The sequence below is a fragment of the Malurus melanocephalus genome, unplaced genomic scaffold, assembly GCF_030028575.1.
Source record: "Malurus melanocephalus ecotype Western Australia unplaced genomic scaffold, MMel_1.1 scaffold_184, whole genome shotgun sequence".
Classification (NCBI taxonomy): Eukaryota; Metazoa; Chordata; class Aves; order Passeriformes; family Maluridae; genus Malurus; species Malurus melanocephalus.
The window spans coordinates 1186985-1205281 of NW_026623416.1; the positions used below are offsets into that span (position 1 = coordinate 1186985).

At 36.1% G+C, this 18297-nt stretch overlaps 1 protein-coding gene across 1 annotated transcript in view; it reads right to left on the reverse strand.

Moving 5' to 3' along the window:
• The window catches only part of LNPEP (leucyl and cystinyl aminopeptidase), a 49849-nt gene that overhangs the window by 22467 nt on the left and 9085 nt on the right, over positions 1–18297 (reverse strand). The window contains exons 2-3 of the mRNA XM_057373074.1: positions 4851–5691; positions 2344–2482 (exon numbers count right to left, since the gene is read on the reverse strand). Of these exons, the coding sequence (XP_057229057.1) occupies positions 2344–2482; positions 4851–5691 (980 nt within the window). The remainder of the gene's footprint in view (positions 1–2343; positions 2483–4850; positions 5692–18297) is intronic.

The window sequence follows — 18297 nt, forward strand, 5'->3', positions numbered from 1 at the left end:
ATTAGCATTAATTCAAGGGAGCATYAGGCTAGACCAGAGACACAGTTCAGCATAGATAATTAAAAATATTGGTGTTGCATGAGTTAAATATTTGCTTCTTCCCATAAGTCTCAGAAAAAATTAGGATACCAGACATACTTATTATTCTATAACTGAACAAAATATTCCTCACATGCATTTTTATAAATCAAAAGAAAACACATTTAAAAAACTGAGGAAAATTTAAGGTCTCAGTCATTTCAAAGCAAAAACATGCCCAGMTTAAACAAACACTGACAAAAGTAACTGTCTGCCTAGTCTTCTGTGCACACAGTAAGATACCATACAGAAGTAAGATAGTGTACTGTATCTCAACTTATTTTTTGTGCAGTTTTCTTTAATACTAATCCTAGAAAAGCCTGCTGTGCTTTCTATGTATTCCTTCACAAACACTAAATACAAAAAGAATAAAACAAAATGTTTAAAGCCACTATAGTGCAGAATACTAAAGGTCTGCAGACAGAGATGGCAGTTAATAAATTGTGAAACTTCGTATATGATTTTGTTTTCAGAACCCAAAGACATTTAAAACCCAACAACAATAACCTTAGTTTTAGACAAGATCATTTGAAACCAAATATTTTGACATTTAACTGTCACTTAACATTTAACTGCCAGTCTTAGAGAGAAACTTTTTAAAACAGAAGATATAACCAATATAATCACCTAATCTGACCATTGTATATAACCAGAATGCCATCTTTGAATTCCTTCAGTGAATTTTTAATTTTCTGCATTTATTACAACTCTGGTGTCATATGGAGGTGACAGTCTATTTATGAAAATCTGCTGCAGCTGCAGAAAAACTGGTTCAAAAATCAGTTAACGTCATTATAGGAACCCCAAAAAACAGAACAAACAAAACTATAAAGGGTAGCTTCACAAGCCAAAAATACATCGTTTATTTCTAGCCTTAATGCATGTCAGACACTATATATTGCTGTGTTAGTGATGCACATGCTAGCTGACAAAGCCTGCTCCTGAAATCTCTTGCTCATGTAGGTATAGGTGATTATTTCAGCAATGTCTGCTGCACACATCACAGAATATTCTAGCTGGAAGGAACCTATAAAGATCATCGAGCCCTACTCCAAGTGAATGGTCCATACAGGGCCGTAACCCACAACCTTGGCATTATTARCATCCTGCTCTGACCAACAGAGCTAATTGTTGGTGCAGGCAGCAGTGCTAAACCATCATTTACTTTCTCCACCTGAAGAAGCAAGGAAGCTGTTGAAAGATGTCTTAGCCACTTGTCTAGATCCTATCAGAGGAGAACAAGTGAGCGCTCTTATTTACATAAAACAGAAGAGTGGTCCAGCAGAGTCCCTCTCTTTTTGTAACTGTTAAGAACCACTACAAATACAGGAATATAAATGTTTGCACATTGTGAAAATGATACTATTTCATAAGGTTGCATTTATTAGCTTGGTTTTCAAAAACAAGGTAGCTGCATCAGCACTCGAGCTTTAGACAGCTTTCTGGAACCCAAGCAGCACAATGTGTGCACATGTACCAGCAACACCAAGGGTGTAATTTTCTCATTACTGATTAGGTCAAYGCCAGTACTGAGTTTCTGCCGGGTGATAAAATGGTGGTAGTGTTTTGAAGAGAGAATACCTAGTTCAAACACAGACTAGGTARTGTTAGCCTTGCTGGTCTGTCTATATAAATTAGGCTTCTATAAACGTTTGTACAAAGCCATAATGGCATAAAACATCACCACTAAATTCAGATATGCTCTTAGAAGATTTTGTCTGAAAAACTCTAGCTGAAGGAATTTCAGATCTCTCCTCCAATTCTGGATCTGACTCTGCCTGTATTCATATCCCACTTTCCCTCATTAAAGCACAGAAGCACATCCCTCAAGATCAGGCAAACCTTTCACATAGACTGGTGCAAGTTATACAAACTACTGCTGAAAATACTACAGTACTCTCTGCACTTGTGCAGTATCAGCAAACATAGAGAACTTGAAAATAAATGTTAAGGGCTGTTGAGAGCAACATCACCAACAACAAAAACTTCTGTAAAATAATGGTTCATTCAACATCAAAAGGAATCCTTCAGTCATTCAACTGTCAGTAATGTCCTACACTGTGCAATGCATTGAACAGTTGTTTTCTCTACACAGTTCAAGCCTTTGAGAACAAAACAGTTGTTTCATTACACAGTAATACAGTTTATAGCTTATCCACTCAAGTCAATCTCCTGGATATTAATRCAATAAAAACACAATCAAAACAACCAAAAAAGATTACCTAGGCAGCAGCTCTACTAAAAGTCCCCTACTAAAGCAAATACCTTTGGCATATTTGACAGTGTGGAAAGTTTCTCATCTCTTTTGATCTTGATTAAAAACGTAGCTTTAAATGCCGGTTCATCAAAGCATGGAAAAGCAGACCTTGCTGCCAGAGGTTCAAACTGCGTTGCTGCGAACCACCTAATGGGAAGAGTGGTGAAGAGCAAAAGTAAGAATTACAAAAAGCATAAATGTCAGTTTATTTATGATTCAACAGTCATTTCAGTCCTTTCCCTCCCAAATCTTCTAACAGCTTGTTATGGGAATAACTTTGTGAATTGTAGATAACAAGGTTGGGCCAGTCAGAATAAATGTTTCATTAACAATTTTTTATTTAAAACCYAATAACATACTTATTTGAGGAGTAATCATCTTGCCTTTTTTTTTTCTTTCTGAACAAAGATGAATGCACCTACAACAACACAACTACAGTGCAATCACCAAAATGTATGCCAGCCTGTTTCCAGAGAGAGAGAACAAAAGATTGAAAAATTAAGTCAGTGAGAATGCCCAMTAAATAAGTGTTTGGAGACCTCTGCAGCAGATAGGGCTGCGAGGAAGCTTTTTCATCTAATTGCCAGGCCATTTCCTGCAGATGTTCCCACAGTTCATTTAGCTGTGTGCCTGCTCCCTGTGCTGGCTAGTAGATGGATTCTGTCCAAGTTCATGTACTGTCTTGTCTCTAATCCAACAGCTATTCATATCACAAGATTTCTCAGAAGTCTCTRTTTCTCCCCCACTGTTTTTATTTTAGCTAGCTGCGGAAATTACATCTTTTTAATGGAGAGCATCTCTGACTTCTGCACCTGCAAGACAACACAGAGTTCAACATGTTCATTAATTGAAGGATTTACTGGAGGTAAACAGAGAAGAGTGGTCCACATTGCCTTTTCTTCCCCCCTTGCTTTTTTTTTAACAAACTGCCAAGCTACTCACAGGTGTTTGGGATGTTTATTTGTTATGCACCATGATTCCAACATTTTTGGATACATAGCTTTTCTGAGAAAGCATGCTCCTGACAATTCATAAGACTAAATYTCATGCCTGCTTTCATCTTATTACTCTTTTCTTCCCCCTGACAAACTAATGCAGTTTCACCCTTTGAGAAAGACTTTGCGAAAGAAAAATGAAGAATAAAAAACATTCTGCATAAAAAAACAAATAAGACCCAAATTATTTGGACTTAATTTTGCCTCTGGCAACAAGTTAAGTGAGTTATTCTGCCTTTTGTAATTTTAAAATTTTTGCAACAATACAAAAAATTTAAGAAACAAAAGTAAAACTGAACTAAAGAAAATACATTTTCTTATGCAATCAGCTTGATAGTTGAGCTTTATACAGAAAATGCAGTGACAACAGAGGTTATCAGAGGAGTCTGCATTTGTAACACCACACAAAACAGGCACACAGAGACAATGCCCCTGCAAAAAGAAGAAGCAGGAAAGGCAATGAAAATGATTATATCACTAAAGAGTTATCTGAAAAGGATTTACTGAAAAACATATGGATTAAAACATGTGCTATCATCCTGTTCCTGAACAAAAGGAGGTAGCACCAGACTGAAGGGGGATGAAAACTCAAAAACTTACTCACTGATCRTATTTTTGTACTCTAAAAAATTATGCATTCTATTTCTACTATAGTAAATATAAAAAAAATCAAAGCTGAAGCTACATCAGAATAGGAAAAAAAACCCAGAGTATCAATAATTTAAGTGATTTCTGCCTTCTATATGAACTGCACTCTTATTCCCACTTACTTCATGGTAATGCAAGTCTTTAATGTTTGCAGTAAGCTGCTTAGCTGACTCACACTGCTTTTCTGTCTCTTGATTATTGCACCACACTCTTTCTAGAAAACCTGCATGGACACTTACTTGCCCACAAAGGCATGGACATTCTTAACACAACCAGCTTAAGACTCATTTGAATGGGGGGGAGGGGGAGCAATTCTGAATAATCTTTTTGATAAAAAGCACTAATTTATTCATCAAAATGAGTGTGATGTTTCCCTTTTCTCCAGTCTCCTGGGACTTTGCCTGACTGCCATGACTTTTYATATACAACTGAGAGTGGCTTGGCAACAACATCTCCTATTTCCGTTTGGACTGCATGATGCATCTTAGGCCCACTGGGTTCCTCTGGTGGTCTTGAACCTGACCTCTTCCTATGGTAACAGTACTTTGTTTCCTGAGGCCCTGTCCTGAGACCCAAGTCTAAAGAGATGAGGGAAGAATTTCCAAAGCAAGAAACTAAAAATTAACCAAACAAAAAAAAGCATACTACAACTACCTACAACCTAAACRCTGCAGTATGTTTCACTGTAGACTTAAGAAAATCATCCGTGAAAGACATTTTTCAGGTAGATTAATCAAGAGMTTAACGACTGATTTTTCTCAACGGGAATAAGTTGCATAAAATGCCCAATAAAAAAAGCAACTTTTTTTACTTCTGTTATCAAAGCATAATTTAGAAGTGACAGATCTGGGAAGCTATATTAGTGGGCATACCTTTGCTGTGAGTTCTCATCCTTGTAAGAAATTTTGTAAAAGCCGTAGTACGTGTCTGATAAATTAGATGAATATTCCATGTTGACAGTATAATTCTGTCCTACAAGGAGAGCCTCTGGAGCCATGAGTGCAATCTGGTCATGCAATGGATATTCCAGGAATTCAACTGCCTTTGCTTGATGCCCTTGTGCTGAAGTAATTGTTGCCTTGGTGATATTAAGTCCTGAGCTGTGAAGTACAATCTTCTGAGTTACATGGAGGATGTTGACCACTATTTTTACAGAGCCTGCAAATTTCAGAGTAGTTAGGTTTGGCTGCAAGACAAGATCATAGTGCAGTGGTACAACATCAGGAGGAAGTCTAATTTTTGCCCATGGAAATAGTTTTCCATTGGTTGCCAAAGGGTATATTAGTTCCATTGTATGATTTTTTTTATGGCAGCCTTCTTTGGTAAAGGTACATTTGGGAAGAAGATAAATCATTATTATTAATGAAAATGCAATCACAAAAACAACTGTGCAAACCACCAAGGTCCTCGTAGAGGGTACTGAGCAKGATCCATTTGGATTTTGCCTATATACAGACATGTTATTCTGCAGACCCGAGCTTCTGTTCATGAAGGACATCCCCAACAATTTTGCTGATGACTCATAATCCTCTTCATCATCATCCATTTCATGCTCTCCAAGGCCACGCACCAAGAGACGGGAGCTTCTTGGTTCATATTCCACTTCGTCAGGCTCCAGTGGATGTAAACAAGGCTCTTTTGCCAAGTCAACCACATCGGGCTCCTCTTCAAACATACTGTTTTCAATCATATTCCTGGGTAACTGAATTCGATCTGAAAAAGAAATGACCATATATTATATCATAAACAAAAGGCTTGAGTATAATACCTTGAGTATATACCTTGAGTATAATACAGATATCTTACTGAATTACAGAATAGGAAACACCTTAGCAGTGTATACCATTGAGATCCCTCCTAAGTTTGTTTCCAATAAATATTTCTATGCTTTTCTGCCTACTGTAATTTTGCTTTCAGCATCTTCAAAAGGATGCTTATACTTCCCTTGTGCACAGCCACAAGTGTCTTACATCGCAACTAGAGGTCAGCTACACCACTGTATTTCTCCCCCAGTTCACTGATGTCACTGGCTTAGCTGCATTTCTTCTACCCCAGTAAACTATATTTGTATTCAACTAAATTATCTGAGTTGGATTATTACKTGTGTTGCACAGTAAAGTACAGCAGCCAATACAGTCCTAGAGGTGTTCTAAATATGCTACTCGTTCTTTAGCACAGGAGAAAATCCACCAATGTGTTGGCAGCCACACAAATAAAATATCCATTTGACATTTTTWAACTTAATTTTTCACAAACATTGCAAAAAAGATACATAAATTTTTCATGAAAATATTTTAATGAAAATATACATGCTTAAAAATTATAGTTCTGATTGAAATCCTCGTTTAAGATCTAGCTTATACAATCCTTGAAATAATCCACGCATCTAAGGAGTCAAATCAATGCCAATCCAACTGTTTCCCTCCATAAAATTTGTTCTTAATAGATAATGGATCAGTGAATATAAATGAGGAATTGAAATTCATACAAAATTTTAAAATCACATTTTTATAGCATGTGGTTATATTTTAATGAAGCTTCTGATATCTTGCATTGTTTATATAAAAGGTTATCTTTCAGCTAACTGGTCTCCTGTCACAGCTCTAAGGGCCTAGACAATATTTTTGTCCAAATGCAAGKCTTGAGAAACAAACATCTTTCAGACATGCATGTCTACTGTCAACTGAACAATATTCACATCACACCTCTATCTTCTACAGTCTATCTTTCCAGAATGAGAAAGCTGATTTTTTCTCTGGACGTAACCATACTGGAAAGTAGGTTAACGTCTATCAATTTCTGACAAGAATGTACATTCTGCCAATCTATTGACAACCTAGAATATGACTGTTCTTCTAATGTATTACTTATTTTATTTTTCATTTTATTAAARTCAAATTTCTACAAGGCTGAAATTCTCAAAGGTGAAAACAAAACATCCTAAAAAAGATGGCAATAATAATTTCAAACCAAATATACTACATTCTTCAACATTCACTATAAATGTATCAAGACTTCCTGTTTCAAGGCCACAAACTCAGAAACGTTGGAGTGTCAACAGCTGTGGCAATGAAAAGGCCTTAAAATAAGGAAAAAAGAAAATAAAAAAATCCTACCCCAGAAAATTCAATAAGAGAAAGGTGCACTAGTTGACCTAAACAAGGCATATAGAGATGGATGAAAGCAGGGAGTTCGCTGAAATTTGGATCTACTGCTCTAACTAGGAATAGGATCATAAGGTCACAAGATACTGGAGGTTGGAAAGGACTTAAGGAAGCCATCTGCTCCAGCCTCTGGACAAAAGCAGCTTCCAGAATTTTCTGTCCTTATGGCATTTCCCAGCACAATGCTCAGGTGTCAGCCTTCAGGCTGCGGCTCTAGTTCAGTGGTCCAGTACTATGGTCTCTAAACTGGAGCATGTGCACTTGTATGTCAGACTGGAGGCCACACAGCATACAGAGGACAGAAAGCCAAGTTAAGTTACTAGTGAAAACACACAAACTAGTGGAGAAAAAAATGTGGAAAGAAAGTATTGTGCAACAGAAGCTCTTTTACAATTGCTCTACCCAAAAACAGTTTATCAAGAATTCATTATACTATTTCTAACAGAAGTTCTTGATTACTCMTCTCAGCTGGTGGATTTTGAAATCTGCCAAATATTTCAATCGAATCTGAAAACAGACTCAAGACCAGATTTCTTGAAGTTCCAATGCAATCCCACCCAAAAATAACCAGCTGCTGGTGGAAGACACCCAAATCCGTATCTGCTATATAGAAAAGGCAGGTATTAAGACTCACATCTTAACCACTCCAAAAGGTAGCAGTCAATCAGTACACAGCTCCAACCCCAGCCATGGCATGTGCAGCTGCACGGCCAGCAAAAGAGGTAGAAGACAGGGGAGGCACTGCAGAGGGAAGGAGGAGAAAGATAAAGAGCATAAATCAGAGCAGAAAATAGGTTTCATCAGCTCTGATGCTTAGAGAATAGTTTGCTTTTTGAAGAGCTTATTCTCTAACAAGTTTCTTCTAAAGACAGTATTTTAAAAGTTGCATGCAAGCACTAATAGCTCTTTCAGTCATAAAGAATTACACTAAGAAATCTCAAACTGAAAAAAAGATAGTTAAGTAACCTTAACAATCCACAGTTTTAATACCTGAGAGACATTAATTTCTAGGAAAACAGTTATAGCCAATTTCTACAGAAATATTTGCAAAATATTGGAAGTAATCAAAATCTGTAAGATCAAAACTTTACTGCAGACCAAAAGCATCACCAGACTAAAGGTTACTGGAGCTATTTATGCTGACATAGAAATTTTTACATCATTTATTCACAGAATACATTTTTTTAGATGAACCATGGCAAATTTGTTTAACACTTTAATGCACACATAAACTTTGGATTCTTTGCTTCCTGCGGCTTCACTGGAATTGATAACATGATAGTGTGAGTCAATTGCACTTTTGTGACATTTCAAATTTAACCCATAGGCTGCTACAATATGAACTAAGCAGACACATGAAGGGGAAAAAAGCAGTATTCTTAAACTGAAACATACCATAAGGAATAAGGAGGAGCCTGAGGAGCATGATTGCAAGCATCACATTTCACTGACATCTTTTGTACAACATACGGCCAAGTGGCAAACACTCCATTTTAAAACATATACAAAGCAAATTATTCAGATTCCAAATATAACACAGGAAAAATTAGTGTAACGGCAAGTGCAGGAAAACCACCCTGTAAAGAAGCTGCACGGTTCCAGTGAGCAACCAYTGTCATGCCAGAGGCTGCAAGTGCACGAGAGATATTTGTGGTCACATTATTATGAAAGTACTGATCTAAGCTGCTAAAATGCACTACAAAACCATCTGTCATCAAGCATGCCAATTTAAATCTAAATCTTTGCTAAATGTAAGTATAGTGTGAGAGTGAACAAGGAAATAGAAGAAAGAAGTCTTGGAGGTAAGTCTTGATGCTCTCTAAATAGCACTAATGAAATGATGCTAAAAGCTCACAGATGAAAGCTTAAGCTTTTAGCTACATCAGCTAAAAGCTTAAACACACCCAAATAAAAGTGATTTGACACAATTCTTCTATGACTCTTTATTCTGAAAATAAGATATCTTCAACATCTTCCCCAATAAATCATCTATTACCACATTTTGTGGTGAAAAATATGAATACTCATGGTTAGAAACAAACCTAAGAAATGAGGTTAACTATTATGTGATTGACAAATCCAGAAAACCCATCCTCCTCATACTGAAAAACTGAAAGAAGGCAGACATTTTCTCAAAATTTATCATTCTGAAAGTTTCTTTAGAGCTGCCTTCTGCAGCGCAGATGCCCAAAACACCATAGCAATGTATCTCCTCATTACAATATTCAGGGATCATAACAAGCTGTGTCTGTCATTTTCTGTGAACAGGACAGAATACTTAGACATGAACTTCAAATGCAGTTGCACCAAACCAACAGTACAATGAGCCTTCTGTATGTACTGCATCCTTTGATAATATGATCCCCATAGGCATTTCTAGTTGGTAAAGAGTGGCATGTCTTAAGGACACAAAGGAAAAGTGATTAATCAGACCAAGCCACACAGTTTGTGCCCACAAGACAGACATTTTTCACTTCTACACTCTTCCACAAATTAGTTATTAAACTTATAAAGCAACTTCACCCCAATAATGAAGTTCAGTATGAGCAACAATCCTACAGGAATAATCAGGCATTGGAGTAAAATGGTCCACCATTTGCAACAAGTATTTGTTTTGTCTGAAGATGTAAGAGGTCCAATCTCATCAAGGGAGAGAATGGAAGCTCTTCCCTGGAGTTTAACATGCAACACAATGTATTGAATCTCAGTATGTGCAACAACAAAGTATCTTACAATGTTTTGGAGGCCCTTAAAAATACTCTGTAGAACACACACAAAAAAATATTCTGTAGAACACAAAAAAATATTGCTTTGTATTTCAGAAACTGTATCTTCCTATAATGCTATTGATACCTCTTTTTAGGTCTCGAAGTATGTACTTTTCCCTTGAAAAACACAATCAAGGAGTCTCTTGTCTATCAGGATCCATGTCTGGGTATTCTACCTCAGAACAGAAATCTCAACACTCAAAATTCTTATATAAATCTAAGTGATCCACTAATTGAGTTTATTCCTTTTTAAAACATATGCAGAAAATGTTGAAAGGCATTCTATTTTTCAGTTTCTCAATTCTGATTAAGAGTCCARAACTAAAAAACCTAAAAATCCTATTCAATCCTATTCAATTCAGACTGCTGCCACATTCTGAAGCTGAAGTTTAGCACAACATGATCTTCAAATAGTGAGTAGATGTCCTACACTATTTTAACTGCAAAAATGTTAGAGGAATTACAATAACACATGACACGTTGTAGCAACCAAACTCCTACTGCAGATAAAYAAGAAACTTTCTATAAGCCTGGAATAACGCACAAGCAAAACAACTACTAGGTAGCATAGTTAGCAAGAAGTAGCAAAACCCAAGGCCAGACCTGACGGCCCTATATAAAGGGGTATCAAGTGTRCTGATCAACTGGAATAAAAATTGATTCCCACTGAATGTAGACTACTTCAGTTGCATATAAATAATGGGAATAAAGGTGCAGAGTTAAACATTCCCAAAACTGGACATCTATACCTGGTGGGTCAGGAAAGCACACAGAAAAATTGTGAGCTAAGTACTAGTTTTGCTACCAAGCAACTCACTGACATGATGTCAAAGAATAATTTCATTCAATGATTTCAGAAACAGCTACAGATGTTTAACAGTGCCAATAGTGATGAAGAGCCATAATACTGGTTTGCATACCTAACTTTTACGATCAAATTTGAAAGCATTAGCTTTTTTTTAGAAAAAGCAGCTGCTGACAAAACAGCAAATTCCATACACAAACCACATAGACTTGCTCCTCTTAAAGTCTGGTTGTTTTTGATAAGGCCATCCATCAGGACAAAAAAGCAACTCTGAGCTGTACTTTTTCCCTTTCAAGATATTTTTATCTTCATGTACCTGTCTAAAAGCCACGTCACCTAGGAGTAGCAGTGAAGCACTTGCAAGATTTCAACACAGATAGTAAGATCAGAGTAAGCAATTCCAAATATATGAATGAACTTGCTACCAGGATGGTAAAGTGAATTTGAGAAAAAGATGCTATTGTACATAAATATAGAGCCACACAGTCAAAAAATCAAAGAGCAAAGACTGCACTATTAAGAGTTGAAAAATCAGTTCTACATTGTAAACTTTCATAAAATAGCACAGAATTCCTTTTTTCCAGGACTTTGAGGAATTATTTAAAGCACTATTTTTAAATAGTTGCAAATATGCTGTGTATGGCAGGTAAGCATGCTCCAAGCAGAGAGATGTATGATTGCATGTATATATAATTTAACTGTAAAAATAGTAAGACTGATTAGAGTATATGGAAACCTGATCTTCTCTATTTGTCTCTGAAACAGTAGTAAAGGAAAGGAATGTAGTAGYAGCGAAGGCTGAAGCAGGTTACTGATATATAGTCTTGGATACAAAATAAGTTACTTCATTCTTGTCAGTGACTCACATCATGTCACATGGAAAAGACAACAAAGGAATTCTGCAGAAATCATGATTCATATGAAGTCACTGCACTCTCTTGTATCAAAAGCAGTATATTTGGTTTAATCATTTCCCAGAAAAAGAAGAAAAAACAAAGGTTGAAAATAAGACATCAAATTGATGTTTCCATTAAAACTTAAMATTTATATTTTGCTTAGTGAAATAATAATTTCTCATTGAATCTGGAAAAAAATACATTAAAACACTCCACAAATTAAAAAGAACCTATTACAGCCATGACTCATGTATTAAAGTTTCCTACTACACTTGCACTGTCCTTAAAAGGTAATACAATCTGTGCAGCTGACATGCAGACATGGCTCTAGAAAGCTTGAAAATAACAGGTGTACCTGCTACAGAGTCTGCTCTTTTAGAGAAAAAATGAACATGTTATTCACAGTACAGTACTCATCTATATGAGAGAGTAAACCAAAAATATACCTAGTTAGCTTTATATAATTAAATTTCTCACACCTATCTTATGTATTCAGTCCCCTTAAGCTAGTGACCAGAACAAGATGAAATATGAGAGCCAATGAACACCAGACGTACTTGCATTGTATGATTTCCATGCAAGAAGGAATGAAACAAGCTACAGGAAAACACCATAAGGAATATTCAGGAACCTTTCAGAAATATTAAGTGTTAAGATTTAATCAACCCATAAACAAATATTGTATTTCAGTTTATAATTCAAAATAATTCAATACTTTAAATGCACGACCAAACCACTAAGGCTGCCACTACTTAAAAAAAAAAATCTTAGTGATGCATGGCAGGAAAAMCAGCTAGATTTAACTGTAGAAATCACATGAATTTTCAAATTGAAGAGTCATCTAAAATGYGTACAAGGACACTTGAGGCACTAAGGACTTGGAAATACTATTAAAGGGCGAACTTTTGCTCCTGACCTGTTTGCTGCAAATCKGCATCTTCAAGGGGGAGAATACAGACAGAGAAATATTTATTGCTCCAAATCTCTCTGAATTGTCCTATGGAAAATTTCGTATTACTATGGAAAAGCACCATAGCATAGGGTATTCAATCACGTTTTTATAAGTTTTTAAAATCCAATTTTAAATTGGATTTTTTAAAATCCAATTCAGCACAGGCCCAACTTCCACATTTCAGTAATAAAAGCCATAAATCTATTTTTTTATGCCCAGTCACTTAATGTAATTTTAAGAGAATAGTAAAAATTAAAACTATATACKTGGGTTCTGCTCTTAATAATGGTAGTTTGCCAGTTCTGCTAAACAGGGAGCAGCAGACCAATCATCCCAATTCTATTTTGCCATACTTTAATGCTTTTATAGAAGATAGAAGGGAACATTCATTCTAGCTTGTGTACCTCATGCTGGACTAATTGCTTGAGATTTGCTCCAAATATTGAATCCTATTCTCACCCAATACTACTGTCCTAGTTACTGTTTCTATCCTGTCTGAGAAGAAAGAAGAGAGATAGGGAGCCCAAACSGGAGTGCCAAAACACAGATTCATTGTCACAGCTGCTGAAGCTGGCATGCACAGGCATTTTGCAGCTACTTTTGTTTCTAAAAACAACACAGGAAATCCAAAAGGCAGGAAGTATTTCAGAAAGCGCAATTACTTCTTCAATGGAGACAAAAAAAAACATTCGTTTTAAACACTACTAGTTAAGGGTTTTTATTAATGCAAATCAGCATTAGAGTTAAGTCAACAGAAATAAGAATACCCAGTGGTATAGATAAAATACAACTTTCTAGCCAATTCTTTTTTCAACAGATGAGGAATAAGTCTTGGGTGGCAAAAAAAGAGGTTTAACTGACAATATCTGAATTAGCAGACTTTGGAAATGSACACTTATTCACTGTTAACATTTTCTTAGATATAAACTTGCTATTTTTCTTAACCTAAAGATAAAATAAGGGTGGAAACTTTAGTTAATGCTGTCTCCGAATTGCATAACTTAGTATGACGGAAAGGAGTTGCAAAAATATAGCCAAGAAGGAAGCAACATCCTACCCTACTTAACCACTTCAGCAAATGAGCTAAGACAAAACAAACTTAAAGAAACRAAAGTGACAACTTAGAAAACTCACAACATTTTGAATCAATAGTTTCATGGAAGAGAAATATTTTGAGAATAAAATCTTTAAATGATTACTGAGGCAATGGGATTTTTTGTTTCTCATAGTCCCACTCCCCTTTCTCTTTAGGCATCGTTMAAATCCATATATATCTATTATGTGTCATTTATATGCTGTATTGGAAGATCTTTAGCACAGGATTTGAACATASAGATGACATTATCTAATCACTAAGTGACATCTAATTTTTTCCCCACAAAATTGTTGAGRATACAAATAATCAGCATTGACTGATCCATGGGAGTCTATTCCAGTAAGTGCTTAAGAGAATAAAAGCTCCTGCTGTCTAAAGCTTCCTGTTATGTTTGGATGCAGATTCAGAGCTGCTTTCTGTGTTATGGCAATTTCAAAACCTACTGGTCAAACCATAAATAACCTGAGTTCTGTAATAAGGCTTATGACAGGTTGCTTGCTCAGGCAAGCCCTTCAAAATCTGAACAAAAATTATACAAGAAACACTTAAATCAACTGGCTAAAACCAACCATATTGGTATTTAATTTTTAAACCACAATTCAGTGTTGATGCAACATCAGAAGCTAGGAAAGGAAAGCCAGGCTTTCTGACCATTGAGTATATACACGAAGTCTACATTTTTAAAGTCAGTTAAATTAAACAAATAAACGAACAGATGCACTCATATACAGAAGTGCTTGTCAACTTAAATGTTCATGGCAGTCCTGAACTATGGGCTGGAGCCTCTCAATGTACTTGAACACTGAGTACACAGAAGCCCCATTACCTTTTGACACCTGAAAGGAGATCACCTCCAAAGCTGCTTCTGAAACAGAATTCCCTCCCATCTCTGCTGAATCAGAGAATTTAATAGGAATATAGTATTAAATGGACCTAGACTGGAGTTATGCAGTCCAGTTCTTGCTGTCACAGACAAYCAAAACAATTGATGGTCAATCCAGAACAATACACTGAATTCCATTCCCCCCAAAAGTAAAAAAAAATGAATCTGAAGCCATGTCCCACAACCCTTTACAATGCCTTAGCACTACCTTCTCACTGATTACTCACCATTGCAAGGAAAAAGTCTTCARCATTCAAAAGAAAAAAAATGCAGTAAAGTGCACTGTAAAGTGCAGTAAATACTCAGTAGTACCAGTWATGCTACAGACAATCTTGGAGGGTTTCTGCAGTTTATTTGCTAGCAATATTCTATGCCCAGTATGGAATTACTCCCAGAACTGCAAGTTCCCTGCTACTACCTAGCAACCATTCTTTAAGGATTAGGTTTGCCTTTTGTATCAACTATTAATTGCTGTGGTCTACTGTCTTACTTTTCCTTGATGAATTTCGTACCATTAGGATAGTCACAATCAGCACAAAGGGGTTGCTGTAGGTTGTTTAATTAAAAAAAAAAAAAAAAAAAAAAAAAGGTTGAAATTGAGCAAAAATAATTCAGCAGACATTTTATGCAGAAAATGGTAATAAGAACAGTTGATGAGACCTGTGCTTATAAACAGTTCAGAGAATGGCTACATGATGCCATCTGAGAGGTATTTATTTTTGAAAGAATTTAGTTTTAAATTATTTTTTTGCTGATAAACTCTTCTGGATAGCCTGAGCAATCACCATTCTATAAACCCAAGAGTAACACATTGGAAAAAAAGTTCTGACAGGTTTAAAATAATTTCCCCTGATTTACAAACTTTCTAATCTATTTAGAGTTAACATAATTCATCTGAAGATATTTGCTCTTGTTTTAGCTGCATTTAGAAATATAAATTGTTCAAGGCCACCCTTGGTCTAAAGGTTTAACATGGCCTGCAGGTTAGGCTGCAGTGAGGGTGGATCTCTTCAGTGACAGCTGTCGAGTCAGAAGCAGCACCTGAGAGTTGGAGCAAAAGTCTATTGAACACAAAAGGCTTCTAGTAGCTAAACAGGTCTTGAAGTTGTAGAATAAGTACTATAAACTTGTCTTCACAYAGACGTCAGTAGTCTGATTTCTCAAATTGCTGACAACAGAAAAATAAARTCAAAGGCTATGCTTAACAACAGCTGTCTAATATTACCAGCTCTCCAAGATATAAGCCTCTCTCCTCTTTTGTAAAACAGACATTTAAAAATGAGATAAAGGTGTTATTTGATAGCTCAGCAATGATCTTTTCTGGAGTAAATACTTCGATACTCAGCAGCCCAAGTTAAAACTGCATCTCATTTGCATACTCCTCTGTGCAGATATTTTGATGTCTTCAAATTTCTTCCCAAACAGTGGAAAAAAATGATGATCAGTAAGCAGTTTCTCTTGACATGGATTAAAACAAAGGGGAACTTTGGTTAAAGTTACTACCTCAAACTCACAGAGCCACTGCTGAATGTTCAAGATGAAGGACCTCATGCCAGTATATAAATTCAATGTCTTCTAATCAGAAATTAAGTTCTGGTTTGGCTAAATCTGGTTTGGAGTTATTTCTTTTTCCTTTGATCTATCAACAGATAAATTTGTCCAAATCTAAGTGAATTGAAATAACAAGGAAAAATTTAGAGCCAAAATGCAGAGTTAAGTTCCTTAACTGTATGCTAGTTCACATACAATTTGAGAATTCCTGTTTTTATACTAAATTTCAATTACACATTCTGGAAAAAACCAAAAATCACATCAAAACACAAAATCAAACCACTGAAGTAAGACAGGAATTTTCCAAGTAACTTACTTTCTTTACAGCTACCTGAAAGGAGGTCAGTGAGATGGGCATTGCTCTCTTCTCTTAGGTAGCAAGTGACAGGACAAGAGGAAATTACCTCAAGTTCATCAGGGTTGATTTAGATTGGTTATTAGGAGAAATTTCTCCACCTAAAGGGTTATAAAGATTTGGAACAGGGCGGCCTGGAAAGTGTGGAGTCATCATCCTTGGAGGTGTTTAAAGGACACATGGATTTGGCACTAAGGAACACGGTTTAATGGTGAACTTCCCAGTGTTAGGTTAATGGCTGTACTCAATGATTTGAGAGGTCTTTTCCAAACTACATGGCTCTAGATCCTATAAATAATTGCTTAACATGGGTTCTTTAAATATTAGTATAAATCTTATAAATCTGACCTAATCAAGTAAATTGCACAATTTGTAGACCTTGTCAATTTATTTGCTGATGCCATACTGTATTCCTAGCTGTTAAAACTGGTAGAACATCACTCTGAACTTCACTGGGCTTGTTCACTCACCCAACCCACTACTTCCCCTAACAGAACGATACATCACCCTCTCACCACATCGCACCCTCTCTTCCCAGACACCTGTTCAGGATAACACAGACACTATTTTGTTTTCCATCCTTCTCTTTATTCTTTTGCTCCTTTCAGAGTAATAGCCCTGGACGTGCTGCTGGTGCTATCCAGCAGAAGACTGAACAAAAATGTGAGCAAGCTCTTCCTACTTATCCTCTGAGAACTRCATTCACAGATTCACTGTAGCACTTCATGCCTATTTACAGGAGCAGTTAACACAGGAATTCATGTAGTTCCGTATTATGAATCCTCAGAACAATCACAAACTCTTAACTACCTTCTTCCTTATCTTAATTTCCAATCAAAGATACAAAAGTAACGCAGCTTTTCTACCTGACTGCTCTCCCTGCTCGGTCGCTGTATGTTGTCTTGTCATAGCCCAAGAAATGAAATGCCTCAAAATTTTGGAGAAAGCAATTTWWWAAAAAAAAACCTTARAAGTRAAAAAACCCCAGACTTAACTAACAAATATAAACTTTCAAAACTGCTTTACTGCTCTTCTAAAAGATCACCCAACAGAAGTTGTATCAGTTTTGTTGAATTTTACTCACAGACAATTGGTTTACAATAGTCAGTGAACAATCCCTATGGCCATTTGCTTGCTCTTTGGGACACAGAAATTCATTTGCAGGAAGAGTAAAAGAGTACTAGCACAGGCTCTTCATGATCATATGCAAAATGTCTGAACATATTGGGAAACCTATCCAAAATTCTAACTAAAACCTCATGCTTTCATGGGTCAGGCAAGCAGCGATGTTGCTGGTTCTGTCCTCCCTCCCCCCAAGGAAAGGAAGTGTGAGAAGGAATGTCAAGCAAAAAGTTATATTTATTCATATCTTGTGGAAAGCAAATTATTCATCTTAAGGCATTTCTGGACCCAGCACTTAAAACTCTTGAGAAGATAGGCTGCATGGATCCTATCAAAGACAAGCATAACTCTTTAAATTCAAGACATGCTCAAATCTCTGAGTTYACACATTTACAGGCAAAAAACCTCAGAAGATTTACTTATGAAATCTAATTTTTGAAAGATACTGTACTTACTTAATGGAACAYTGTGTAAATAAAACATAAATAAGGAGTAAAACAAGCAAAAATCTTCATATTTTCAAAATCTTTCTGTGAAATTGCATATTGTTGAAACCATGATTAAGGTCACTGTACTAACACTTAAATATTGCACTACATGATTTCTTGTGGGTAAGTATCAACAAATACACCACATCATACATTAAAAATTACTGAAGAAAGCAGTGATTTTTTAAAAAAGCTGTCTTTTAATTTTTTAATCTTTTCCATATGCTCTAAGAAAAGGT